Source organism: Castor canadensis, chromosome 8, assembly GCF_047511655.1.
Source record: "Castor canadensis chromosome 8, mCasCan1.hap1v2, whole genome shotgun sequence".
In the NCBI taxonomy this organism is placed as follows: Eukaryota; Metazoa; Chordata; class Mammalia; order Rodentia; family Castoridae; genus Castor; species Castor canadensis.
The window spans coordinates 24,144,439-24,168,091 of NC_133393.1; the positions used below are offsets into that span (position 1 = coordinate 24,144,439).

The 23,653-nt window shown below is 46.5% G+C and overlaps 2 protein-coding genes across 13 annotated transcripts in view; both read left to right on the forward strand.

Moving 5' to 3' along the window:
- The window catches only part of LOC109699674 (proline-rich transmembrane protein 1), a 19,188-nt gene extending 7,792 nt beyond the window's left edge, over positions 1-11,396 (forward strand). Inside the window, exons 1-2 of one of the 5 annotated variants that reach the window (XM_074082522.1) lie at positions 5,081-5,195; positions 10,264-11,396. In XM_074082522.1, the coding sequence (XP_073938623.1) occupies positions 10,342-11,376 (1,035 nt within the window). In that variant the 5' untranslated portion in view covers positions 5,081-5,195; positions 10,264-10,341 and the 3' untranslated portion in view covers positions 11,377-11,396. Of the gene's footprint in view, positions 5,223-6,128; positions 6,266-9,322; positions 9,453-9,577; positions 9,992-10,263 lie in introns of those variants that run through there. The other 4 variants (XM_074082523.1, XM_074082520.1, XM_074082521.1 and 1 more) reach the window with 4 other exon arrangements.
- Atf6b (activating transcription factor 6 beta) lies at positions 10,625-21,710 on the forward strand. Of its 8 annotated transcripts, none has more exons than XM_020184514.2 (18): positions 10,625-10,701; positions 12,355-12,434; positions 12,569-12,647; positions 12,918-13,009; positions 13,529-13,664; positions 16,357-16,442; positions 16,578-16,713; positions 16,786-16,917; positions 17,039-17,172; positions 18,092-18,277; positions 18,359-18,450; positions 18,892-19,071; positions 19,244-19,351; positions 19,539-19,620; positions 19,794-19,897; positions 20,081-20,192; positions 20,292-20,397; positions 21,065-21,710. In XM_020184514.2, exons 2-18 carry the CDS (start codon positions 12,399-12,401, stop codon positions 21,292-21,294), a joined length of 2,031 nt encoding a protein of 676 aa, XP_020040103.1. In that variant the 5' UTR covers positions 10,625-10,701; positions 12,355-12,398; the 3' UTR covers positions 21,295-21,710. The 8 variants fall into 8 exon arrangements, with proteins under 8 accessions (XP_020040103.1, XP_020040097.2, XP_020040100.1 ...); XM_020184508.2 differs by lacking the exon at positions 10,625-10,701 and adding an exon at positions 11,864-11,992; XM_020184511.2 differs by lacking the exon at positions 10,625-10,701 and adding an exon at positions 11,864-11,992 and having other exon boundaries at positions 19,827-19,897; positions 20,313-20,397.
- Positions 21,711-23,653: the final 1,943 nt, after the last annotated feature.

The following is a 23,653-nucleotide window of genomic DNA, read 5'->3' on the forward strand; positions in this document are numbered from 1 at the left end:
CCTTGATTTCTTTTTTTCGTATTACCCAGTTTAGGTTCAACACTGTGATCACCTCTCTGCCCTCACCATGAACTTTGGAGTTACTGGGATTTGAACTCAGGGCCATGTGCTTGCTCTAGGCAGGTGCTCTACCACTTGAGCCCTTCCCTTTTCCACACATTTTATACCTGGATAAATCCCATGCTGCCTGCTCCACACTGCGCCCAAAAGCTGAATTCATCTGGGGAAAAACACACAGTCATACTGGCTGGTCCCGCTTCCTGTGGGCCCTCTGTATGGCCTGCCAGCCCGTATTTCCCTAGTCAGTTTACCTTCCCTACACAGACCACAATTTCACAATATGACAACATTTCTTCTTATTTTATTGAAAAAAACAGAAACTTTTAGAAAAGAACTTCCTCATGGTCTCACCCCCAAATCCATCAGCCTACCTGCATAGATGCCACAGAGAGGTTGACCTGCTCCCAACCCCACCTCACCCTGGCCCTAGAATTCCATTCCTTCCCACTTGGTCAGAGCTATGACTTCTGAAATCATCTCCTATCTCTTCCTGATAATCAGTTTATCCCCTTTGCTGAAATAGTCCCATCATTGTACAAACAGGCTACAATTACACATATATCTTGTCTTTGAAAGAAAAGAAAACCTCTTTGTTTCTTGTTCCTCACCTAAATAGTAAAAATAAAATATTCAGAATAGGGCTTGTACCTTGGAAGGAAGGGAATTCTGATCAAAAAGAAACATACAGGGAGCTTCAACAATAATGGGAAGACTTTTTTTTTTTTGAGACAGGGTCTTGTTATGTAGCCTAGGATGGCCTTGAACTTGAGATCCTCCTGCCTTCCACCTCCTAAGTGCTGGATCTACAGGCATGCACTATCATACCCAGACCAAGACTTTACTTCCTAAGCAATATGAAGTTCATTTAATTATTCTTTGTAGTATATAGGCACATATAGATATGTATTGTAATTTTATATGCATGAAATAATTGACACTTAAAATTTTTTATTTTGGAAGGCTGGTAGAGTGGCTCAAGTGGTAAGAGTGCTTGCCTAGCAAGCATGAAGCCCTGAGTTCAAACCCCAGTGCCACCAAAAAAAAAGTCTTATTCTTGCAGTGCTTGGTATCTAACCCAGGGCTTTGTGTGTGCCAGGCAAATGGTCTACCACTGAGCTACACCCAAGCCTCGTTTTTTTTTTTGTTTTTTTTTTTTAAACTATCCCTTGACCCAGCACCCTAAATTGATGCCCCATTTCTTTCTTCTCTTTACAGTGAAACTTCCTGCTGACTCCACTTTCTCACATCCCATTTTGACTTGGATTTCCCTCAATCAGGCTTCCATCTTCACCACATGTCAGGGTAACCAAGTTTCTAAACCCAATGATCAAGGTTAAACACTCTCTCTCTCTCTCTCTCTCTCTCTCTCTCTCTCTCTCTCTCTCTCTCTGGGGCCTTGTATGTTCCATTGTACTATACCCCCAACCTCTCAGCTTAACTAGAGTTCTTAACAGAGCTTCATGGTTTGGGGACTATTGACATTTTGGGTCAGATAATTTTTTTTTTTAAAGCTACTGGGGCTTGAGCACAGGGCCTACACCTTAAGCCACTCCACAAGCCCTTTTTATGATAGGCTTTTTTGAGAACTATTTGCCCATGATGGCTTCAAACCACAATCCTCCTGATCTCTGCCTCCTGAGTAGCTAGGATTACAGGCATGAGCCACCGGTGCCTGGCAGATTTTCAGGTAATTCTTTATCATGGGGGACTGACCTGACCTGTACATTGTCTTGACAAACGTCTACTGGGGGGACAACTTTTTAAAAAATTCTATTTGTATTAAAAAAGTCTATTTGTTAGCTTGTTCCTGGAGAACATCTTGACCAGTTGTTTTTTTAAGAGTGCTCCTCCCACCCCCAGGAATAATTGGTGGAGTCTAGAGATGTCTTTGACCATCTCAACTGAGGAGTGCCCCCAGCATCTAGTAAGGAGAGGCCAGACATGCTGCTAAACATCCTACAATGCGCAGGAGACAATAAAGAATTATCTCTCCCAAATACCAATTAGTGCTGAAGCTGAGAAACCTTGCTGTAGACCCACCAGCAGCATTTGACACAGTTGGTCACTTCCTCCTTTTTGAAATGCTTTCTTCACTTCAAATACTCTTTCTTAATCCAACTGAAGAACTCCCTTGTTCCTTATATGCTGCTCCTTTTTAGTTTCATTGACCAAAGCCTGGCTTTCTGCTTCCATTTTTGACTGGCATTGTCCATCTTCTATGCAGAAATCAGGGGGATGTAACTCAGTGACAGAGCATTTGCCTAGCATATGCAAGGCCCTTGATTCCATCCCTAGCATCATAAGGAAAAAGAAAAGGAAAAATGCTAGGTGTGGTAGTACACACCTGTAATCCCAGCACTCCAGATGCTAAGGCAGGAAGATCTCAAGTTTGAGTCCTGCCTGGGCAATTATTAAGACCCTGCCTTAAAAAAATAATAATGAAATTACCAGAGGATATCATTTGTCTGCTCAAACTGGTGGCTCCTGATCACACTTAGAATGGTTAGCTTTCAGGACAAGATAAACTAGTCACAGTGCCTTGGCATGCTGCATACGTTGAAATGAAGGAAAAAAGGCTAAGAGCAAGATCCTCCTGACCTCCTGCCCTTCTTTCTCCTTCTCCCCTTTCTCCCCCAAGGCAGGGCATAGAAACTAGAACCCCTTTCTTCCAAAGCCAGCCATAAAACCTAAAAATCACCCTGTCCTTGCCCTGCCTTTCTATGTAAGAGCTGACCACAAAGAAATCTCTGACCTGCCTTGTCTGATAATGGATCATAAGACTCTCATTACAAGAGGAAGGACTGCCACACAGAGTCCAAGGAGAAGTTGACAGAGGAGCCTGGATGAGTGTTCCCCTCTGTCTATTTCCAGAGAGCATACCCTTTTGGTCCAGTCACATTTCTACAGTATTGCTCATTCTTTTTTCATTTTTTTTTATTGTTGTTGTAGTGGGTATACATTTACATTTACAAAAGTTCTTACAATATATAATTGAATTCACCTTCCATCATTCTCCTTTATCCACCCTCCCTTCAAATAAAATTTTGATTAAATAAGGAATCTGTCATGCTTTCCTCTTGTTAACCTGTCTTTTATTGTAGGCTGTTGATCCTTATGATGGGTGAGAAGAGAGATCACACTTTCTCTTCCTATAGCATAAAATACAACATCTAAGCCATGGCCTGTGAATTTTATGCCAGGTTCTTCCTCACCTCTCTGATTTCATTCCCTACCACTTTTTTCCTTGCTTATTCTGCTCCATCTACTCTGACCTCATTTCTCTTCTAGCTGCTGGGCTATAAAATAAAAATCCAATCCTTTCCTGCCTCAGGGCCTTTGCACTCCCTTTTTTTTCTGTCACTAGAGATATCTAGTCTGCTCCCTTACATCATTTATATTATTGCATAAATAACTCTACATGAAGGATTACCCTCTATGAATTAAAACTAGCCCACCCATATCTGAAAGCATACTATTCCCTTACTCTGCTTTTATGGTGTTCATAATACCTGTTACTGCCTGACATCTTATGATATTTTATCAATTGATTTTTATTGCCTAACATTTTTGCTTGAATGTAAGCACTAAGGCTTTTTCTCTCTGCCTTATTCTCTGCCCCTAGCACAGTGCTTGTCACTCAATAAAGATTTGTTGAATGGGGGCTGGTGATGTGGCTCAGTGGTACAATATATGCTTGTGTACGGCCCTGGTTTTGATCGTAGCACCACATAGACAAAAGATTGTTGCATGTCTGAATGAATAAGTAGCACATGGAGTTGTGTGAGGAGAAGATGGGATAATATGTATAAGACCCTTAGCCCAATGCCTGGGATTACACTTGCAATGCATACTCATTTTGCTAAAGAGAAGCTCTTATGAAAATACTTTCCTGCAGAAAAGCCTGCATTTCACTGCCTCATCCTGCCTAAAAACCCTGCCTATGAGGGAAGCACAAGAAAATGCTTTGGGAGCAAGGAAAAAGGAGGAACAATTTTGACACATATTCCAACAGAACAAAAACCACAGAAACCACCAAAACTAAACAGAAGGGAAAATTTATTTAACCTTTGGAAAGTTAGAATTTTGGTCTCTCCTGCTGATGCTAAATGGCAGAGCATAATTGCAGCATATGGTTCCATGTGGTGAGTGCAGAATGCAAGGAATGTGAGAGTGAAAAAGATTCCAGCTGGCTCCAGGCCTGGTGACAGGGCAGCATGGATGGGTCTTGGAATAGCCCGGGAAAACTGAGCTTGACAAGTGAGAGGTGCATGGCACTGGTTTCCTTTCCTTATCTCACCTGCCTTGTGCTGCTTCCCCACCTGCAATAAATCCCTTCAATCTCTCCACGTCAAAATGATGGCTGTGATTCAAGGCTCAACTTTCTGAATCCCTCCTTCCTTCCATAGTTGAAACAATTTCCCTTCTGCTTACCACGTTTTCCCTTGCATCTGGAGTATTTTGTAACACAATTCTCTACCTATGTTAGACTACTGTTAGGGATCCTCTGCATTTGTCTGTATATTTCATTGATTTTTTTTTTTTTTGGTTGTACTGGGGTTTGAACTCAGGGCTTCATGCTTGCTAGGCAGGCACTTTATTGCTTGAGCCCCTCCGACAGACTTTTTCTTGTTGTTGAGTGTTTTCAAGATAGGATCTTCTGAAATATTCACTGGGTTGGAACCTCAATCCTCTTGATCTCTGTCTACTAAGTAGCTAGGATTATAGGCGTGAGTCCCCCAGATTTTTTTGTTATTGGTGTGATGTTTCTGTTTGTTTGGTTGGTTGGTTGATTAGTTTTGTTTTAGAGACAGGTCTCACTTAGTAACTCAGGCTGACCTTGAATTTGTCATCCTCCTGCCTAAGCCCCTGAGTGCTGGGATTACAGATGTGTACCACCATGCCTGGCTTAGGTTAAATCTTTTTATTTACTTAATTTTTTTAGCAGTATTTTCGGTTTGAACTTCGGACCTTGTGCTTGCTAAGCAGGCACTCTACCACATGAGCCACTCTGCCAGCCCAGGTTAAATCTTTAATGAAGGCAAAACCTGCCCTCATGGGAGAGTTGCAGAATACCAGCTCCTCTGAGTCACTTTGGAAAGAGGGGACTTGGAAAGAAAGAAGGGATGGGACTGCAGGTGAGATGTAAATACACTTATTTACAGGTAATTCCTCAGAAACATGTCAATATTGGGTTTCCCTCAGACTAATCTTTAGCAAGCTATTAAGCACCTTTTATAAGGACATAGAGGAGGGGAAAATTGTTCCAGAATGGGTTTCACATTCCATAGTCACAGACAACAGAACTTTCTTTCCTTCCAAGTCTTTCCTTCCATTCTTCCAGTCCTGTCTGGGAGTTGGTACCAGTGGGAGAGGGGAGGATATAAGGAAAGGGTGTGGGAAGATGAATGTATTGGAAATATTATGCACTGATGTGTGAAAATGGAAAAATGAGACCTGTTGAAACTATTCCAGGAATGGAGGGAGGGAAGGACAAAGGAGAATGATGAAGGGGGTGAATTCAACTATGATATATTGTATATGATATATTGTAAGAACTTTTGTAAATGTCATAATGTACCTCCAGTATAACAATAATATGATAATAAAAATTAAATAAAATATGAAGGTAAAATATAAAATAAATATTCTTTTCTCAGTGACAGGGTCTCACTGTATAGTTCAGGCTGTATAGTTCACAATACTTCTGCATGAGCCTACTGAGTTCTGGAATTACAGGCATGCACCACCATGCCTAGCCTTTTTGGGTATTTTCCAGATAGGGTCTTGCAAACTATTTGTGCTGATGGGCTTCAAACTTTGATCCTCCTGATCTCTGTCTCCTGAGTACCTAGGATTATAGGCATGAGCCACTGGCACCCCGCTAAAGCCTAACTTTTTTTTTTTTTAATGCCAGGGATTAAAGCCAGGGCTTCATGAATGCTAGGCAAGAACTCTACCATTGAACTATACCCCCTAGCCAGCCCTATGTAATTTTTTTGTTGTTTCAGAAAAAGTCTTGCTATGTTGCCCAAGCTGGCCCTGACTTCCTGCTCTCAAGCCATGCTCCCAACTCAGCCTCTCCAATAGCTGGGATTGTAGGTGCATGCCACCATGCACTGTACATTATCAAATCTTTAGGGCAAAGAGAGAGAGCAGAGAGACATTGCTCCTTCCTCACTCCCCAGACCAAACCTCTAGCCAACAGGTAAGTGATTTTTCATTTGGGTCTTTTTGTTTTTGGGCAGTACTAGGGTTTGAACTCAGGGCCTCATGCTTGCTAGGTAGGCACTCTACCACTTGAGCCATTCCACCAGCCCTTTTTTGTGTTGAGTATTTTTGAGATAAGGTCTCTTCATCTATTTGCCCAGGCTGGCCTCAAACTCTGATCCTCCTGATTTCTGCCTCCTGAGTAGCTAGGATTGCAGGGGTGAACACTGGCACCGGATTAAAACTTTAAAATGTTATGGGGATTTTTGTGAGGTACTAGGGCTTGAACTCAGGGCCTACACCTTGAGCCACTCCGCCAGCCCTTTTTTTTTAATGGGTTTTTAATTGAGATATGATCTCTTGAACTATTTACTTGGGCTGTCTTTGAACCACGATCCTCCTGATCTCTGCCTCGTGAGTAGCTAGGATTATAGGAATGAGCCATCAGCACCTGGGAGGGATTTGTTGTTTTTGTTTGTTTGTTTGTTTGAGACAGGGTCTCACTATGTGTTTTAGGCTGACCTTGAACTCACAGTTCTCCTGCCTCATCCTCCATAGTGTTGAGACTGAAGGCATGTACTACCATGCCTGGCTTGATTGGTTATCTTTTATGTTTTTTTGGGTTTTTTGGGTGGAAATCAGCTCTTAAAAAATAAAAGGGGCTAGTGGAGTGGCTCAAGTGGTAGAATACCTGCCTAGCAAGCATGAGACCCTGAGTTCAAACCCCAGTATTGCCATAAATTAAAATAAAAGTATTTTCATCTGTGATTTGAATTAGCTTTTTTTAGTGGTTTAGTGCCTATATTTCTATTTGTGTTTATAGTCACATTAGTGACAAGGAAGCACTTAAAAAGATAAAGTACACTATTTAATTCGGTATTCTCAATATGGATGCTCTCTGAAGTTCAGCTCCAGGGCTGGCAGTGTGGATCAAGTGGTAGAGCACCCACCTAGCAAGTGTGAGGCCCTGAGTTCAAACCCCAGTACCACCAATAAATAGATTTTTTAAAATACAAAAATAAAAATACAGTTGAAGTTCAGCTCCAACTCACTCTGTAAAAAAAAAAAAAAACTTTTCTTTAAGCCAGGCGCTGGTGGCTCACACCTGTAATCCTAGCTACTCAGGAGGCAGAGATCAGAAGGATTGCAGTTTGAAACCAGCCCAGGCAAATAGTTTGTGAGACCCTATCTCGAAAATACCCACCACAAAAAGGGCTGGTGGAGTGGCTCAAGGTGAAGGCCTGAGTTCAAGCCCCAGTACTGCAAAAATAAGTAAATAAATAAAACTTTCCTTTAGGAGTCTTTGCTTCCATTTCCTGTATGGGGAACAAGAAATGTTTTTCTCTCTGTTTCTCCCCCCCTTACCTATACTTTATACTGTTATACTAAAATAAATTCTTGTTAAAACTTAAAAAGAATTTTTCCTTTATTATGCAAAACTACATTTCATTCAAAAAAAGGTTTTTTGGTTGTATTGGTGTTTGAACTCAGGGCCTCACACTTGCTAGGCAGGCACTCTACCACTTGAGCAAGTCTACCAGCCTTTTTCTATGTCAGGTATTGTTCAAGTTGGGATCTCAAGAACTATTTGCTTGGGGCTGGTTTGGAACCAGGAAACTTCCTGATCTCTACTTTCTGAGTAGCTGGGATTACAGATGTGAGCCACCAGTGCCCAGCCCACTCATTCTTTAGATGTCAGCAAAAATGCTTAGCCTATCTCAAAAAAACAAAACCATCACAAAAAGGGCTGCTGGAGTGGCTCAATGTATAAGACTTTTAAGTCTTGAGTTCAAACCTCAGTACCACAAAAAAGCAAAAACAAAAGAATCAGTCTCAAGGAATGTTCCCCTCATCCTCTATCGTTCACCCTCATAGCATTTCATGCTTCTTTCCATACCTCCTTGTCAGGTTGTAAATTCCATGAGGGCAGCAACTGCATCTGTGTCATTTATCTATGCATCCCTAGTTACTAGCAAACTGCTTGGCATATAGCAGGTGCTCAATACTTGTTGAGTGAATGGAGGAGATAACACACACACACACACAACACAGGAGACAAAGTCACTGTCCTACAAAGTGTATTGGAACTAGAACACACACAGAACAAGAGAACCTTCGAAAGCATTACACTTGAAGCAGGGTAGGGTTTCTTTTATTTGAGAGAAACCAGTCTTTTGAAGAGTCAGTGGAGTGACCCTCTCAGTTAAAACACGTCAAACAAATTAGCAGTCTTTGTGCAGGAATTGGGGTATGATTGAACATTTTGTGAAGTATTCTAGACTGCCTGCCTTTCTTCGAGATCTCTGAAGTGGAAAATGGAGGAGGGAAGGAAAAGAGATAGATTAATTTTCAACAGGATCCCAGGGATTCCAAAACTCAGAATAGTTATCCACAGCCAGGGTGAGGGAAGCAGTGAACTAAGGTTACTCTGGCTCAGAACCCAGAAATTAAACTTGAGGGGAAAAAAAAAAAATGTCTAGGTTAGTGACCTGAAGCTCAGCACAAAACAGAGGGAGGACTGTTTTGACTCAAATCTGTGGCTAATGATGAAACTGCACCTCTTCCTCAGCTGTCCTGGCATGCGTTTTGTAATCTGAGGCACAATGATGGGGGGTTACAGAACAAAATGAAGAAGATGATAAAATGCAGTGCTGAGAGAGGGACTCTCCTTTCCTGACAAATTGTGCTACCCCAGACTGTGCAGGAAGCTGGCCAAGCAAGACTGAATCACAAAAAATCTTTAGACAATGATGGATATAAAGAGAAAGGTTGCCAGGCGCTGGTGACTCATGCCTGTAATCCTAGCTACTCAGGAGGTAGAGATCAGGAGAATCGCGGTTTGAAGCCACCCGGGGAAATAGTTAGCGAGACCCTATCTCGAAAAACCTGTCACAAAAATAGGGCTGGTGGAGTGGCTCAAGGTGTAAGCCCTGAGTTCAAGCCCTAGTACCGAAAAAAAAAAAAAAAAGGTCTCAGACGTTTTTGTTTTTTTATTTTTCAGCTGCTCCCCCCACGAAATAGGGCCAGTTGGAGAGAAAGAGGCCTGAGGGTTTATCTTGGAGCACCCTGGATTGAATGGGTGAAGGAAGGGACAGGGGTTGACTTTCGCTGGGATCTCCAAATTTAGCACTGGAAGGACTGAGGTCACCAAATAAAAGGACCAACCTCTGTCATTCACCACCTCTGTAATTCTCCATACTTTGGGTGGCTGGGGTGGGCTGGGAGGGGGCGGATTGGGGATGGAACCCAGAGCTTTGCGCATGCGAGGCAAGCGCCCCACTACTGAGCTACATCCCTAGTCCCTCCATTGTGTCTTCATTAGTCCAGGTTTCCCCTTCCAGGACATTAGTCTTCCAATAAACTGGCCGGCAGGACCGCCTCTGATTCGGTTCGATTAAGCTTAGTGCGGTTGCTTCGGCCTAGTTCGGTTGCTAAGACCTGAAGCTTTGCGGTTGTGGAGGAAATGATGTTACGCCCAATAGGCGGGCTAAATAGATGCCTCCCGCCTCCTGATTGGCTGCTGGGTTTTGACTAGATTCGCAGTCTCCTGCGCTTCAGGGTTAGTTGTCAGTATCTCTCCCCCAGCTGCTAGTAGTACTTAGGCGGTCCTCTCCGTTTGGGACTAGATTCCGAGGACATTATTCATTAAACACGTAGCTTCGAAAGGAGAGGTGGTTCGAATAAACCGGCTCATGCCACCATTCTAGGCGCTTTGGCTGCTCAGGTACTTTTTGAATCGATGGGTGTCCGTGGTTGGGACGGCTACCCGAACTGTAGGAAATTGTGGAATTTATAGTTGTAAACTATGGTCTGGTTGGAACCGAGGCTCGAGGAAAACAGATTTTTTTTTTTTGAAGAAAAAAAATTGGAGACTTTCAGGACTGCGGACCTGGGACTCAGAAGGATGGGAAAGAACAAGAAGGAGTCTAAATAAGAATCCTGCAAATTAAAAAAAAAAAAATCCTGCAATTAGCATTGTTTTGGTTTTCATTTCAGGTGCTGACCTAAACCTGATCCATCACTTTCCAACCAGAATTCTTCGTTGGCCCACTGTGAAAGGAACCAGGCAGCCAAATGGAGACGCCACCAGTCAGTCCAGTGAAAGACAAGGATACCTCTGAATCACAGCAACAATGGGAAAAGAACCCCTGGGAGAACTTTAATCCAACTACTAAGTTTGGGCAGCAGTTCCGAGACCCTCCAACTGAAACCCTTGAGCTGGAAGCGAGTCCAGATCCAGCCAGTCAAATTCTGGAGAATCCCGAAGGGACTGAAAAACTGGTGGCTGAACTTAAATCTCATGAATCCACCAATGAGATACTACAGCCTCTTCAAGCTTCTGAACTCTGGTACTGTCCTGATGGGAGCTTTATCAAGAAGATCATAATCCGTGGTCATGGCTTGGACAAACCCAAGCTAGGCTCCCGCTGTCGGGTACAGGCTTTTGGGGTTCCTTTTGGGTCAGGGATGTCAGAAGGCTGGACAGAACTAACTGTGGGTGTAGGGTCATGGAGGGAGGAAACCTGGGGGGAGATCATAGAGAAATGCTTAGAGTCCATGTGTCAAGCTGAGGAGGCAGAGATTCAGCTTCCTAGACACTCTGGGCCACCTGTCAGGCTCATACTGGACTCCTTCACTCAGGGTCGGGACTCTTGGGAGCTGGAAATCAGTGAGAAGGAAGCCTTGGCCAGGGACGAACGTGCAAGGGGCACAGAACTATTTCGAGCTGGGAATCCTGAAGGGGCTGCCAAATGCTATGGACGGGCCCTTCGGCTGCTGCTGACCTTACCCCCACCTGGCCCACTAGAAAGAATTGTCCTCCATGCCAATCTCGCTGCCTGTCAGTTGCAGCTAGGGCAGCCCCAGTTGGCAGCTCAGAGCTGTGACCGGGTTCTGGAGCGGGATCCTGGCCACTTAAAGGCTTTATACCGAAGGGGGGTTGCCCAGGCTGCCCTTGGAAACCTGGAAAAAGCAACTGCTGACCTCAAGAAAGTGCTGGCGGTAGAACCCCAAAACCGGGCAGCCCAGGAGGAACTGGGGAAGGTGGTCATTCAGGGGAAGAAACAGGATGCAAGGCTGGCTCAGGGTCTGCGCAAGATGTTTGATTAAAAGTTAAACCTTAAAAGAGACAGGAACCTGTGGGATTGTGGTCTGTGCTGTGAGATTTTTTTTTTTTTTTTAGGGGCCCAGAGGGAGGGTTTTGACCCATATCCTATTCCCAGATTTTGCCTTCCTCGAGGAGGTAGTAATGGTCTCAGTGTGCTGTTTAGGGGGAAACTTATCTATCTTCGAAGACGTCGAGAAGCTGTCCAAACAGAAAAGTTTAGGGCTGGCGGGGGAAGATGCCAAAACTTTAAAGGCTGGGAACTACATCTCCCAAGCACCTTGTGGCTGGGGGCTGTGAGCCGCGTGCACCGGCTGTACTGCCCCCTTACAGTGGAACTGCTGTTGCTCCGCCGTGCTCCCATTGGCCCCGCCTGTACGGCCATTTCTTCTCTCAAGTCCTGTTCTGGCACCCAGGCCTCTTACTGGCCGGTAGAACTTCCGGTACGCCCCCTTTCTTAAGAGCGTCAACTGATTTGTTGATGATGGGGAGGGGCGGGCCTTAGGAACCGTCTCATGGTCGGGGGGCGGGGGGAAAAGATGGCGGAGCTGATGCTCCTCAGCGAGATCGCGGACCCGACGCGTTTCTTCACCGACAACCTGCTGAGCCCGGAGGACTGGGGTGTGCGAAGTGAGGCCTCGGGAGGGAGAGGGCTAGGGCAAAATGTGTCCTGGAGGCATGCGGGAAGGAAGCGAAAGCCCAAAGAGGAAGGCTGGGCAAATAGCGAAAACACCATCTGAAGGAGGGCAGAGCAGAGGGACTCGCTGTGTTTTCCCGGGATACGGGAGTGGAGGAAGACCTCTGCTCCTTGCGCCAACATCGGGTTGCTACCAGGCCGGGGAAGTTCCTGTGCTGTGTCACTTTTCAAGTGGGCGGGCGGTGGGTCTGGCCGAGCTAAGCCAATGAGGGATGGGGCCGGGGCTTGAGCGCGATCTGTACGCTGGTCCGCTGGAGACCCTCCTGACACGCCGCACTCCTTGCAGACAGCCCCTTGTACCCTGGCCTGGATGAAGTGGCTGAGGAGCAGATGCAGCTCTTTCGTTGCGTGGAGCAGGATGTCCCGGTATTGCCCTTCAGCCTTTCTGTAACCTTTAGTGGGAGTGGTCCCAGAACCTGGAGTCATCCCTAAACTCGGCCTCATCTGAGGTCACCCCTACTTTCTCACATTCCTGCCCTCTGACATCTTCCTTTATTCAGTTTGACAGCAGCTCTGTGGATGTGGGGATGGATACCAGTCCTCCTGAACCCCCGTGGGACCCTCTGCCTATCTTCCCAGGTAAGATATCCTTTATGGTTTCCTCATCTTTCCAGAAATTGACATCTTCCCGCTGTTTCCCAGAAATCACATAATCCCTTGTATCCTAACACATCTTCTGCATAAGTATCTGTGCACGTCTGTCTCCTTTGATCCCTAATGGGGGTGTCTGTGTCATCTCCCCACCCCCACCCCCCTGTGGGGAAATCACCACCCCCAAGTCTTTGGACACTTCAGATTATTCTTCTCAGGCTCTACTTCTTGGTTATTTTCTAACCTCTTTTTCTCCAGATCTTCAGGTGAAGTCTGAGCCATCCTCCCCCTGTTCTTCCTCCTCCCTCAGCTCTGAATCATCACATCTCTCCACAGAACCCTGCAGACAAGTAAGAGACAGTTTTCTTCTACTCTCAGTGGTAGGGCTCTGCACCATTTCCTTCACTCATGGGTGTTGAGAAAATGGTTTGTGTGCTATGATTCATGAAGTGCATGGAGGCTTCTTCTGCCTGTTCCATTTCCTCAGTATCCTCATTTTCCATACCTCCACAGGGAGGTATGGAAAGATATAGAAAGTATAATATTCAGAGATATATGGCAGCAGTGGTGGGGATGAGAAGAAGAGAGTTGTTAACTGTTGATAATTCTGGAACTGTTCTTGCCCAAGTTGTCTACTGTAAAGTGATACTTGAAATCATGAGACTTCATCAGCCCTCCCAGGAATAAAGTAGAAAGAGAGAACAAAGGGCCAGAGAAAGCCTAGGGAGATGCTCAATACTATTCAGACCACAGTGTCAGATAATTAGTGGTTCATAAGCTCTCAAGCTTTTGTTTTTGCTCTTACTCTCAACACCTCTTGTTTTCTTTCTTTCTTTCTGCCTCCTTGCTCCACCCTAACTCTCATCCAGGCACCTGGAGTTGGGGAGGTGCTGCGTGTGAAGACAGAATCCTTAGCACCCCCACTCTGTCTCCTGGGAGATGATCCAACATCCCCTTTTGAAACCGTGCAGATCACAGTGGGTCCCACCTCTGATGACCCTTCAGGTAATAATAGCCTGCCACTGTCCCCAGGCTTTACCAAGGTAGAGAGAACATATCCAAGTGCTTGTGTATAGATAGGGGGGGACTGGAGGAGGGGAGCAGACAAGGTGGGAAGGTGAAATGACAGATAACAGAGAGAAGTCAGGAAGGAAGAGAATTTTTGGCAGCATTGAAGAGACTGAGATGCCTTTTTTTCTTTATCTTGCTCCTAGTGTCCTGTTGTGTCATTCCATTTACCATTAATTTGCATTTAAGTTTAAGGCATATTTAGTTATTACTCCTCTCCTCTCTAGACTTTTCTTTCTTTTCTTTTTTTTTCTTGAGTAGGAGCCTTGATCTCCTAGGGTTAAGAGCCTTCTTCTTCATCTCCCAAATGCTGGGACTAGAGGTACACACCACCATGTCCAGATTCTTTCAACATTTTATTATTAAAATTTTCCAACATTCAGGAATATTGAAAATACCTAATTCCTAGATTTTGTAATTAATATTATTTATGCTTTGTGTGTTCTTAAGTTTACTTGTTCAAATATTTAGTCAATGGATTTTTTTTTTTTTTTTGATAGTACTGGGGTTTGAACTCAGGGGCCTCATGTTTGCTAGGCAGGCACTCTACCACTTGAGCTACTTCACCAACCCTTCAATAGATTTTTAATGGGCACATATTCCATGACAGGTGGCCAGTGGGGTGGTAAAAATCAAAGATGAACAAGACGTGACCTCCATGCTGACTTGAGAATCTTGGAGAATAGTAGAGAAAGAAAGATAGCACCAACGAACATAGGTGGATAGAGACCATTAGATGGTACCAGGAAAGCGCCTACGAGGGAGCTGAATTTGGGACTTGCTCCTGGAGGAAGGATATCTGGAGCCAAAATTTTATTTTGTTTTGCTTTATTTTTTTGTTGTTGTTTTGATTTGTAACTGACATACAAAATTTGTACTTATTGGGTACAATAGTTAAACATATGTATACAATGTATAATGATCAAATCAGGGTAATTAGCATTTGTCTTTCCTCAAATATTACCTTTTCCATTTGTTGGAAACTGAGTTGAGTTTTGAAGGACCCTGCATCTCTTCAGAGTGGATGTGAGGAGTGTCCTGAGTATCAAGGAGCTATGAGGCTAGAGAGCTAGATGGGCCCTATGAAGGGTCTCTTCATTTTCATTCTATGGACACTCTCAGCCTTTGAAAAACTAAACCGGGGAGCAATATGATTACAAGGCGACTCTGGTGACAGAGTAAAGAACAGATTGCAGAAAGGCAGGTCTGGAGGCGGAAGGACCAAGGAAGAGTCCCATGCAGTTATTCAAGGGGAGATACTCAGGTATGGAGAAAAAGGCAAATTTGAGAAAGAATGACGTAGAAGAGGTGAGTTGCAGTGACTTCCTGGGCACTAAAGAGAGATAGCAGACAAAGGATGTGTGGGTTTCTAGCTATGGCAGCTGCTGGTGGGTGGGGTACTCTCCACAGGCTAGAGACTACAAAAGCAGGAGTTTTCTGGTCAAGGGAGATGATGAATCCAATGTTGGACATGATAACTGTTGATTTCAATGTACCTTTCTCACAGGTTGAAGTCCAGAAACTGGAGGGCAAGGGAGCCCACTAATGCAGTCCATTTAGATTTTCATCTTGGGCTTCAGCAGGGCAGAGAAGGCTAGAGGAAAACGGGTCATGTTACAGAGGACACACAAAAAAATAAATCTTAAAACACCTTTAGCAGCAAAGATTACTGATGACTTTGCAACAGATAGTGTCATTAAAGTCATTTTCTCCCCTAATTTTAGGTATTTTGTGAAGGCCTGTTCTTTTCCCATCACTCCACTAGATTGGAAGTATAGTCCTTGCTTTTGGAGAACTTTGTGAGGGTTATATAGTACATTGTGCTTTTAAGTAGTTCGGATGAGATGGGTGGCTGGGGGGAAGAAGGAAAGGAAATGAGTAGTGTAGACCAGAGGTAGTGGTGGACTCTTGGCCTTTGGGCTGAATCTGCCCTAAGGTTTTATTTCACTTACATGGGGCCTGAAATTTGTTTTTGTGGGGTGATGAACAAGTTGTAAAGAGACTTAACAGAAGCCATGACGGCTCAGGGGTGGCTGGGGTTTGTGATTTGGTGCTTGGGAGGTTTAGATATCAGAAGGGAACTTGTATAAAGGCTGGAGCAGTAAGCTTTGTTTAAGGCCAGTTGAATTTGGGTGCCTGGGGGGAAGGGCGCGGCATGAGGATGGAAGTGACCAGAAGGCCGTTTGAGAGTTGGGATCTGGCATAAGCAACAGTCAGATGTTGTTAGCATGGAGGAATGTTGGACCAGGAGGGGGTGAAAAAATCCAGCAAGATAGGAATGTGATGCTGGAGACTCCCTTGCCTGAGTCTCTTCTATGTGAGTAGACAAGGGTCTGTGAGGAAGAAGGAAGGAATAGCAGAAGAACAAGGGCAGCATTAAGGAAAACTGTCCTTGGTGAGAAAAATTAGAGGAGCCACCGAAGAAGTAAAGAAAGTACCAGAAAAGAGGTGGTAGAGAGCTAACAGGTCAGCAGCTCCATGCTCTTCCTTCTGGTGACTGCTTAGGACCAGAATAGTTTCATGCTCAGGTACAAAGAGAAATGACACATTTCCCCCTCAGAATCCTTTTCCCCTTCATCTTCAGTGTTTACCTGACATTCAGCTTTTGTTTCTTCCTGCCACTTCATAGATATTCAGACCAAGGTAGAGCCTGTCTCTCCATCTTCCTCTGTCAACTCTGAGGCCTCCTTGCTATCAGCAGATTCTCCCAGCCAGGTGAGCATAAATTCCCTCCCTCCCTCCTGTAGTCCCTTTGAGAGCTCAGGAATTCGAGAACTTTCTTTTCTTTGGCTCTTTTTCTCAACACCCCAACACGCCTCCTGACTGACATCTCTGGACTGTCCTGTGTAGGCTTTTACAGGAGAGGAGGTTCTGGAAGTGAAGACAGAGTCCCCATCCCCTCCAGGGTGCCTCCTATGGGATGTCTCAGCCCCCTCACGTGGAGCTGTCCAGATCAGCATGGTTCCATCCCCTGATAGTTCCTCAGGTAAGGGGACCTCCTGATCCCTCAGGCTCCTGGTGACAGGCCTATAGTCTTGAAATGCCTTCCTTCCTTTAGGCAAAGCCCCACTCATCCGGAAGCCACCACTGCAGCCCAAACCTGTGGTGCTAACCACTGTCCAGATGCCATCCAGAGCTGTGCCTCCAAGCACCACCGTTCTTCTACAGCCCCTCGTCCAGCAGCCCACAGGTACCAAAGGAGAAGAGGAGAGGGACTGGATGGATCTTACCAGGGAGCCTACAGGCACTGAGGGTCCCGGTTAGTAGACACAAGGACCCTCCTGACTCCGCTCTCTGACCTCCTGCCCCAGGGCCCCCAGTTGTCCTCATCCAAGGTGCTATTCGAGTCCAACCTGAAGGGCCATCCCCTGCTGTTCCACGACCTGAGAGGAAGAGCATTGTTCCAGCCCCTATGCCTGGGAACTCCTGCCCACCTGAAGTGGATGTAAGTACTGTGGGGGAGAGGATAGAGCTCATGGGAAGAGGGAAGTCCATCATGGAGAGAATTCCAGGATAAGTAGGGAGTTGAGATACAGGAGCAAAAAGTGAGGACTCAGACCTTTGGATGATCTTCAGGGTCAGAGTAGACCTTTTCTATATGAGTATGAATTCCATGTAGTTTTTGAATCTTAAGGTTCGTGATCACTACAGATAGAGAAGTGGGAGAAACATACTGTGTTATGGTTGTGGTAGTAGAGGAAAGGGGCTGCTTCCTAGGGAGAACTAAGCAAACTGTCCCTTTTTTTCTTTATCTTTTTTTTTTTTTTCCTGCAGTACTGGGGTTTGAACTCAGGGCCAACAGCCACTGGTACCCAGTTCAAACTGTCCCTTAATTATAGCAAAGTTAAATTTTGGGCTCTTAAAAAGAGGATTGAGAAGAAAGAAGATCCACCAAAAAGGACGAAGGAAGTTCCTTTTGCAGTCTAACCCCTTCCGTTTCTGAGGACCAGAAGTAGGGAATGGTTTTTGAGAAGGGCTCTTTATTTTATTTTGTAGTACTGGGATTTGGACTCAGAGACTACACCTTGAGCCCCTCCACTAGCCCTTTTTTTGATGGATTTTGTTTTTCAAGATACTGTCTCGCAAACTATTTGCCCAGGCTGGCTTCGAACTGTGATCCTCCTGATCTCTGTCTTCTGAGTAGCTAGGATTACAGGTGTGAGCCACCAGTGCCCAGCTGAGAAGGGCTCTTTCCCTGGAATGTTTCAGTAGAGAGGTTAAAGCTCCTCTCTGGCTATGAAGGTGAGGGTCAGGAAGGCAAGGAGAATGGCCCACATGAACTTTGAGTAATCAGTTCCTGGGGTTGGGGGCATGGCCCACTTGCCTACTCACCTTTCATTTTCTGTTTGACCTCCTGGTCCTAGGCAAAGCTGCTGAAGCGGCAGCAGCGAATGATCAAGAACAGAGAGTCTGCATGCCAGTCCCGGAGGAAGAAGAAAGAGTATCTGCAGGGACTGGAGGCCAGACTGCAGGCAGTGCTGGCTGACAACCAACAGCTGCGCAGGGAGAATGCTGCCCTCCGGCGGCGACTGGAGGCACTGCTAGCTGAGGTAAGCCTGGATTGTCCTTGGGAAAGAACAAAGCCTTCTTGAGGTGACTTAGTCTCTCCTGTCTCTTCCTCTGCACCTTAGAACAGCGAGCTCAAGTTAGGGTCTGGAAACAGGAAAGTGGTCTGCATCATGGTCTTCCTTCTCTTCATTGCCTTCAACTTTGGACCTGTTAGGTAAGATCATTCCCACGTACCAAGAACCCTCCAGGTAGAGCTGAGTCTCACAGCTGCTTGATTGCTGGCTTTGGCCCAGATTGTTTTCTCCATATCACATACAAATGTTCTGGTGTCCTTAGCACTGATGGTGTGCCCAACAGTCCTTTCTTGCTCCACCATTTCTCTCATAGGTGGTACCTTGTGGGGTAGATGATGGAAATGATGCCAATAAATAGTGATTTTTAAGGGCTTATTGAGTGCTAGGCTCTAGGTTAAGTGCTTTCCTTTTCTTGTTTCCTGGACCTGGGAGGTAGGGAGTTTTATTGTTCCCATCTTATATATGAAGAGACTCAGCCTTGTCAAGCAGATTAAAACCTAGGCAGTTTGACTGAGGAGCCCTTACTCTTGACTTCATAAAGCTGGAATAATTCTTTATGTTCTGTGCTTTCCTACCCACAGCATCAGTGAGCCTCCTCCAGCTCCTGTCTCTCCTCGGATGAGCAGGGAGGAGCCTCGACCCCAGAGACATTTGCTGGAATTCTCAGAGCAAGATCCAGTTCATGGAGTTGAACCCTTCCAGGGGTCCTTTCAGGCCCCTGAGGAGCCTCAGCCAAGCCCCACAGGTCATCCCAGTTTCAGGTGAGAGAACAAGGACTCCTTTTCCTTGGGGGGTATGAGCAAATCTTTTCCCAAAAAGCTACTTTTGTGGGAAGGGATAGTCAAAGCTGTTCTCTTGCTGACAGTGCCTGCCTTGTTGATGTGAGAGTGTTGGGCCATCTCTAATCATTGCTTCCTTCCTGCCTTACTCCAGGAACCTGACAGCCTTCGCTGGGGGTGCCAAAGAGTTACTACTGAGAGACCTAGACCAGCTTTTCCTCTCCTCTGACTGCCGGCACTTCAACCGAACTGAGTCCCTGAGGTGTGAGGGAGTCAGAGCTGGGCACCTTCCCTTGGCCTTTGAGGTCCTTCATAGACAGCCTGGTTGTCCTGTGTAGTGCAGCTTCAGCTCCCCCTGCCTTTTCCTTTCACTCTTGCGTGTGGCCCAAGGAAATAGTCATGGCATCTTTGCCTGGCCCAGAGGTGGTGACCATCCTCTGCTTTCCCAGGCTCGCCGATGAGTTGAGTGGCTGGGTCCAGCGTCACCAGAGAGGCCGACGGAAAATGCCTCAGAGGGCCCAGGAGAGACAGGTAAGAGTCAGTGGGGGTGGTTCAAGAAAGGTCATATGAAGACAAGGGCCAAATGTCATGGGGATTTCAAGTGGGTATTTTGTGGAAGTGTCAGGGATTGGGGAAGTGGAGGAATGGCTATGAGGTGGCGTTAGCTTCCAGGGGCCTCCTGTCTCTTTCCCGTTTCCCTTTAGCCTCTCCAAATCCTTAGATCCTTCTCCTTCCAGAAGTCTCAGCTACGGAAGAGGTTGCCTCCAGTTAAGTCAGTCCCCACCCAACCCCTGGGACCTCCAGAAAGGTAAATAAAGTGAGATTCTACTCTATAAAAGAACTGTACCTCCCAGAGCTGTTCTATGGTTGTCATCATTGTCACCAGTGACATTATGCTTCCCTCCCCCGCCAAGGTCTCTGTCTCTTTCCTTCTCATCAGGAACTAGGCACTGGGCTTAATTCCTCCCAAATCCTGTTTTCACCTTCCTAGGGATGCTGTGGGCCAACTACAGTTATATCGCCACCCAGACCGTTCACAGCCAGAGTTCTTGGATGCAATTGACCGTCGGGAAGACACATTTTATGTTGTCTCCTTCCAAAGGGTGAGTTCCTCCTCCTCACCCTCCCCTTGTCACCCTGAACTCTATCAGGTGAAGAGTAGAGCTGGGGAGACTGTGGGCATCTTTTCCTCCACTGCCCAGCCTGGCCTCTCTGCTCCCCAGGACCACTTGCTGCTCCCAGCCATCAGCCACAACAAGACCTCCAGACCCAAGATGTCCCTGGTGATGCCTGCCATGGCTCCTAATGGTAATTCTGTCCCTCTGGGTGAAGGGAGCGGTCCTGGAATTGAGGAAGGGGGAAGTTCCTACAGGGAGATCCAGCAAGGGGTACTGAGGGAGAAAGGGAGAGGAGCGGGGATATTCAGAGAGAGACTTAGAGGTGAAAAGCCCGAAGTAAGTGAAGAGAAAACAAAGCACAGGTGACTGAGAAGTGGAGGGGAGAGACAGACACAGATGACACACAGAACACCCCAGCACTTAGGAAGCTGAGTCAGGAGGATGGAGAGTTTGAGGTCAGCCTGTGCTACATAGTGAGATTCTGTCTCAAAAAGAATGCGGGTAAAAAGAAATCTACATAACACAGAAAATAAAAAAAAAAAATGCAAGTGAAGGTACCTAGGTAGGTGGCTGGGCAGAGTGGGATAAGATGAAGCCTGCTAGACTCTCACTTCTTTTTTTCTCTTAATGTCCTCTTCTATATGATCCCTCACTCATCAATGTCATTTTCTTTTCCTTCCCCATTCCTTTTCCTTGCCCCAACCTTCATCCTTGCCATCCCATTTAACTCCGTTGTGGACCTGCCTCCTCATCATTGCCCCTTCCTTTCCTTCCAATCATCTTAACTTTTCTGACCCCCCCTCCCACTCCTGTTTGCCTCCTCCCTCTTTTCTTCATTAACTCTCCTCTTCTCACAGAGACCCTATCAGGCCGGGGGGCCCCAGGGGACTATGAGGAGATGATGCAGATCGAGTGTGAGGTCATGGACACCAGGGTGATTCACATCAAGACCTCCACGGTGCCCCCCTCGCTCCGAAAACAGCGGTCCCCAACCCCGGGCAATGCCACAGGTGGCCCCTTGCCAGCTTCTGCAGCCAGCCCAGCCCATCAGGCCTCCCACCAACCCCTCTACCTCAATCATCCCTGACCTCTGCAGTTCACACTGACTTAGAACTGGGGGTGGGGGACACAAAACAACCAAATGGGACAGTTTCAAATTTCCCTGATCCCTGGACTTGGGGCAGTTGGTAAAGACAGAGTGTGGGGTTAAGCACTTTTTAGAATATAGGGCTCCTCTCATTTCTATGAACCCCCAGTCCTGGTTCTTTCTCTGAGGGCATTGAGTGAGGTTTGGTTTTGGGGTGGGTGGGCTCCCGAATACTCTTTATACTTTTGTTTCTCTCTTTGGGAGTAGAGATGGGAATTTAGTCCCCAGGTGGGACAAGGGAAGTTTTTACATTTTGGAGTTGGTTACTCAAGTAAAGGAGGGGTGGTGGAGGGAGATCAGTTTATGTGTGTACGTATCTTTTTTATTATTAAATAAACAACTTGGAGGGCATTAAAGGATTGGTGGCTGCCTTTCTGGCTTATGACTTCTAGAGGGCCAGCATCAAAGAACCAAGCACAGAAGATATTGCTGGCAATGGGGTGGGGTAGGTGTGGGGTCACAGACCTCATGTCATCCACTTGCCCTACTCCTGCAACTATTGGGTATGTCTGTGTCTGTGGAGTGATACCAGAGGATTTTACTGGAATGTGTCTGAGTAAACAGGAAGGATGGGCCCCACGCCCTTCAGGGTGCATAGCAGCTCATTCCCTGCTCTCCAGCAGGTTTCCCCCCACCCCTTGCTTTCCAGGATGAGCAGCTCACACAAACAACAGGAGCTAGGGCCAGAAGGCGCTCAGCCCAGGAAGGAGGGACCATGGTGGAGAAGGTTGTGGTATTTAGGAGGGAAGGGACATCTTGCAGGACATCCTCTTAGGGACTGAGACCTGAGGGTTCAGATGAAAGAAAAAGACAAGAGTGGGTCAGGAAGAAAATGCTGTGTGTTCTAATTTGGAGGAAGGGGAACAGGAAAAGTGAGGGGTTTAGTCTGCCCAACCAGGAGGGATCTCTTGTCGAGCAGCGCATCAGGCCTGACCCTGCAGGAGTGTCCTGGGTCAGCTGGAGGGTGTAAGCTGGGCCTGGGCTCCATGCCCAGATGACTGGACAGGGGCTGCCTGGGCCATAAGCCCAGGCCTGAAGGAGGAAGAACCTCACATGTCCAGCCAGGCTCTCCCTCCACACCCCCACCCATACTGTGTTTGGGGTGAAAACAGACTGGGTAGCTATGACAACCTGGAACTGGGGCTCCCAGGAACTGGGCTCTCCTCCCTCCAGGGGACAGCCCTGGACCTCAGCCACTTCCTGTCTCAGGTCTCCCTGAACCTTATCCAGCCCTATACCAGCGGTAAGTGCCATGAGAACCAGGATTTTGGAAGCAGATCACCTGTTGAGCCTTTGTTAGCTGATGTCCTTAAACACTCTGGGCCTCTGTGTCCTCATCTGTAAGATGCGATACTCCTACGAAGTTTTCGGTGGTGTAAGGATGAAAGGTGATGTTTACAGTGGTTGGTCTGTAGTAGACACTACTTTCCTCAGCCTCTGCTCTGTTCCTCATTTACATTGTCTTCCTCTTTTCCCCTTTTATGCCATCTAGTTCCATCACTGTTTTCCTACCCTATTGTTTTCTCCTTCCTGATCCCAGTTTGGGAAAGTGATCAAAGAGCTGGCATCTCACACTGGGGACTTGAGTGGGACATGTACTTTTTTCTAAGTGACCAGGGACAGTGGGCACTTTAGTATGAGCCAGACTTCAGACTGGTCTTAGCTGAGGGAGTGGAGTTTTAGGGAGGACTGAGGAAGCCATTGAGATTGGGCATGTGGGGTGGCAGGGTTGGAATGGGGAGGTGAAGGCAGGCCCTGGGCTGCTGCCCTTCAGGCCCTTCACGCCCTTCAGGCCCATTTCCATTCCTCTGCCTGTACCCTACCCAAGGCCAGCTCAGTATGCCAGGCTGTTGCCACACCTACATCTCACTCCTCCTCTTGTGAACCCTCTGTCCCTCTGTTCTGCTTTCCTTGGGCCACCACCTCTTCCTTCCTCAGGATCCCCACCTTTTGTTCTCTGTCATCCCTGAACTTAATGTCCCTCCCTTCATATAGACTTCTTGCCTTCCTGTCTGTCCTCCACCAGGAGTTTTCACCATCCCTTTTGACCCTTTATTCCTGATGCATTTTTTTTCTTTCATTTTATTTTTACTTTTTACTCCCTCTACTTTCTTTTATTTTTCCCTGGGCTTCTCAGGCTCCTGCTGTTGACCCTGGGTGTGCCTCCTCCCTTTGTCATGCCTCCCCCCTCTCTATTTCCTTCTGTACTTCTTTGTCCACATTCCTTGTCCCTTCCCATTACTTCCTCTCTGCTCCCCCCCCAGTCTTCTCTTTCCTTCCCCCTTCCCACTGAACTTCC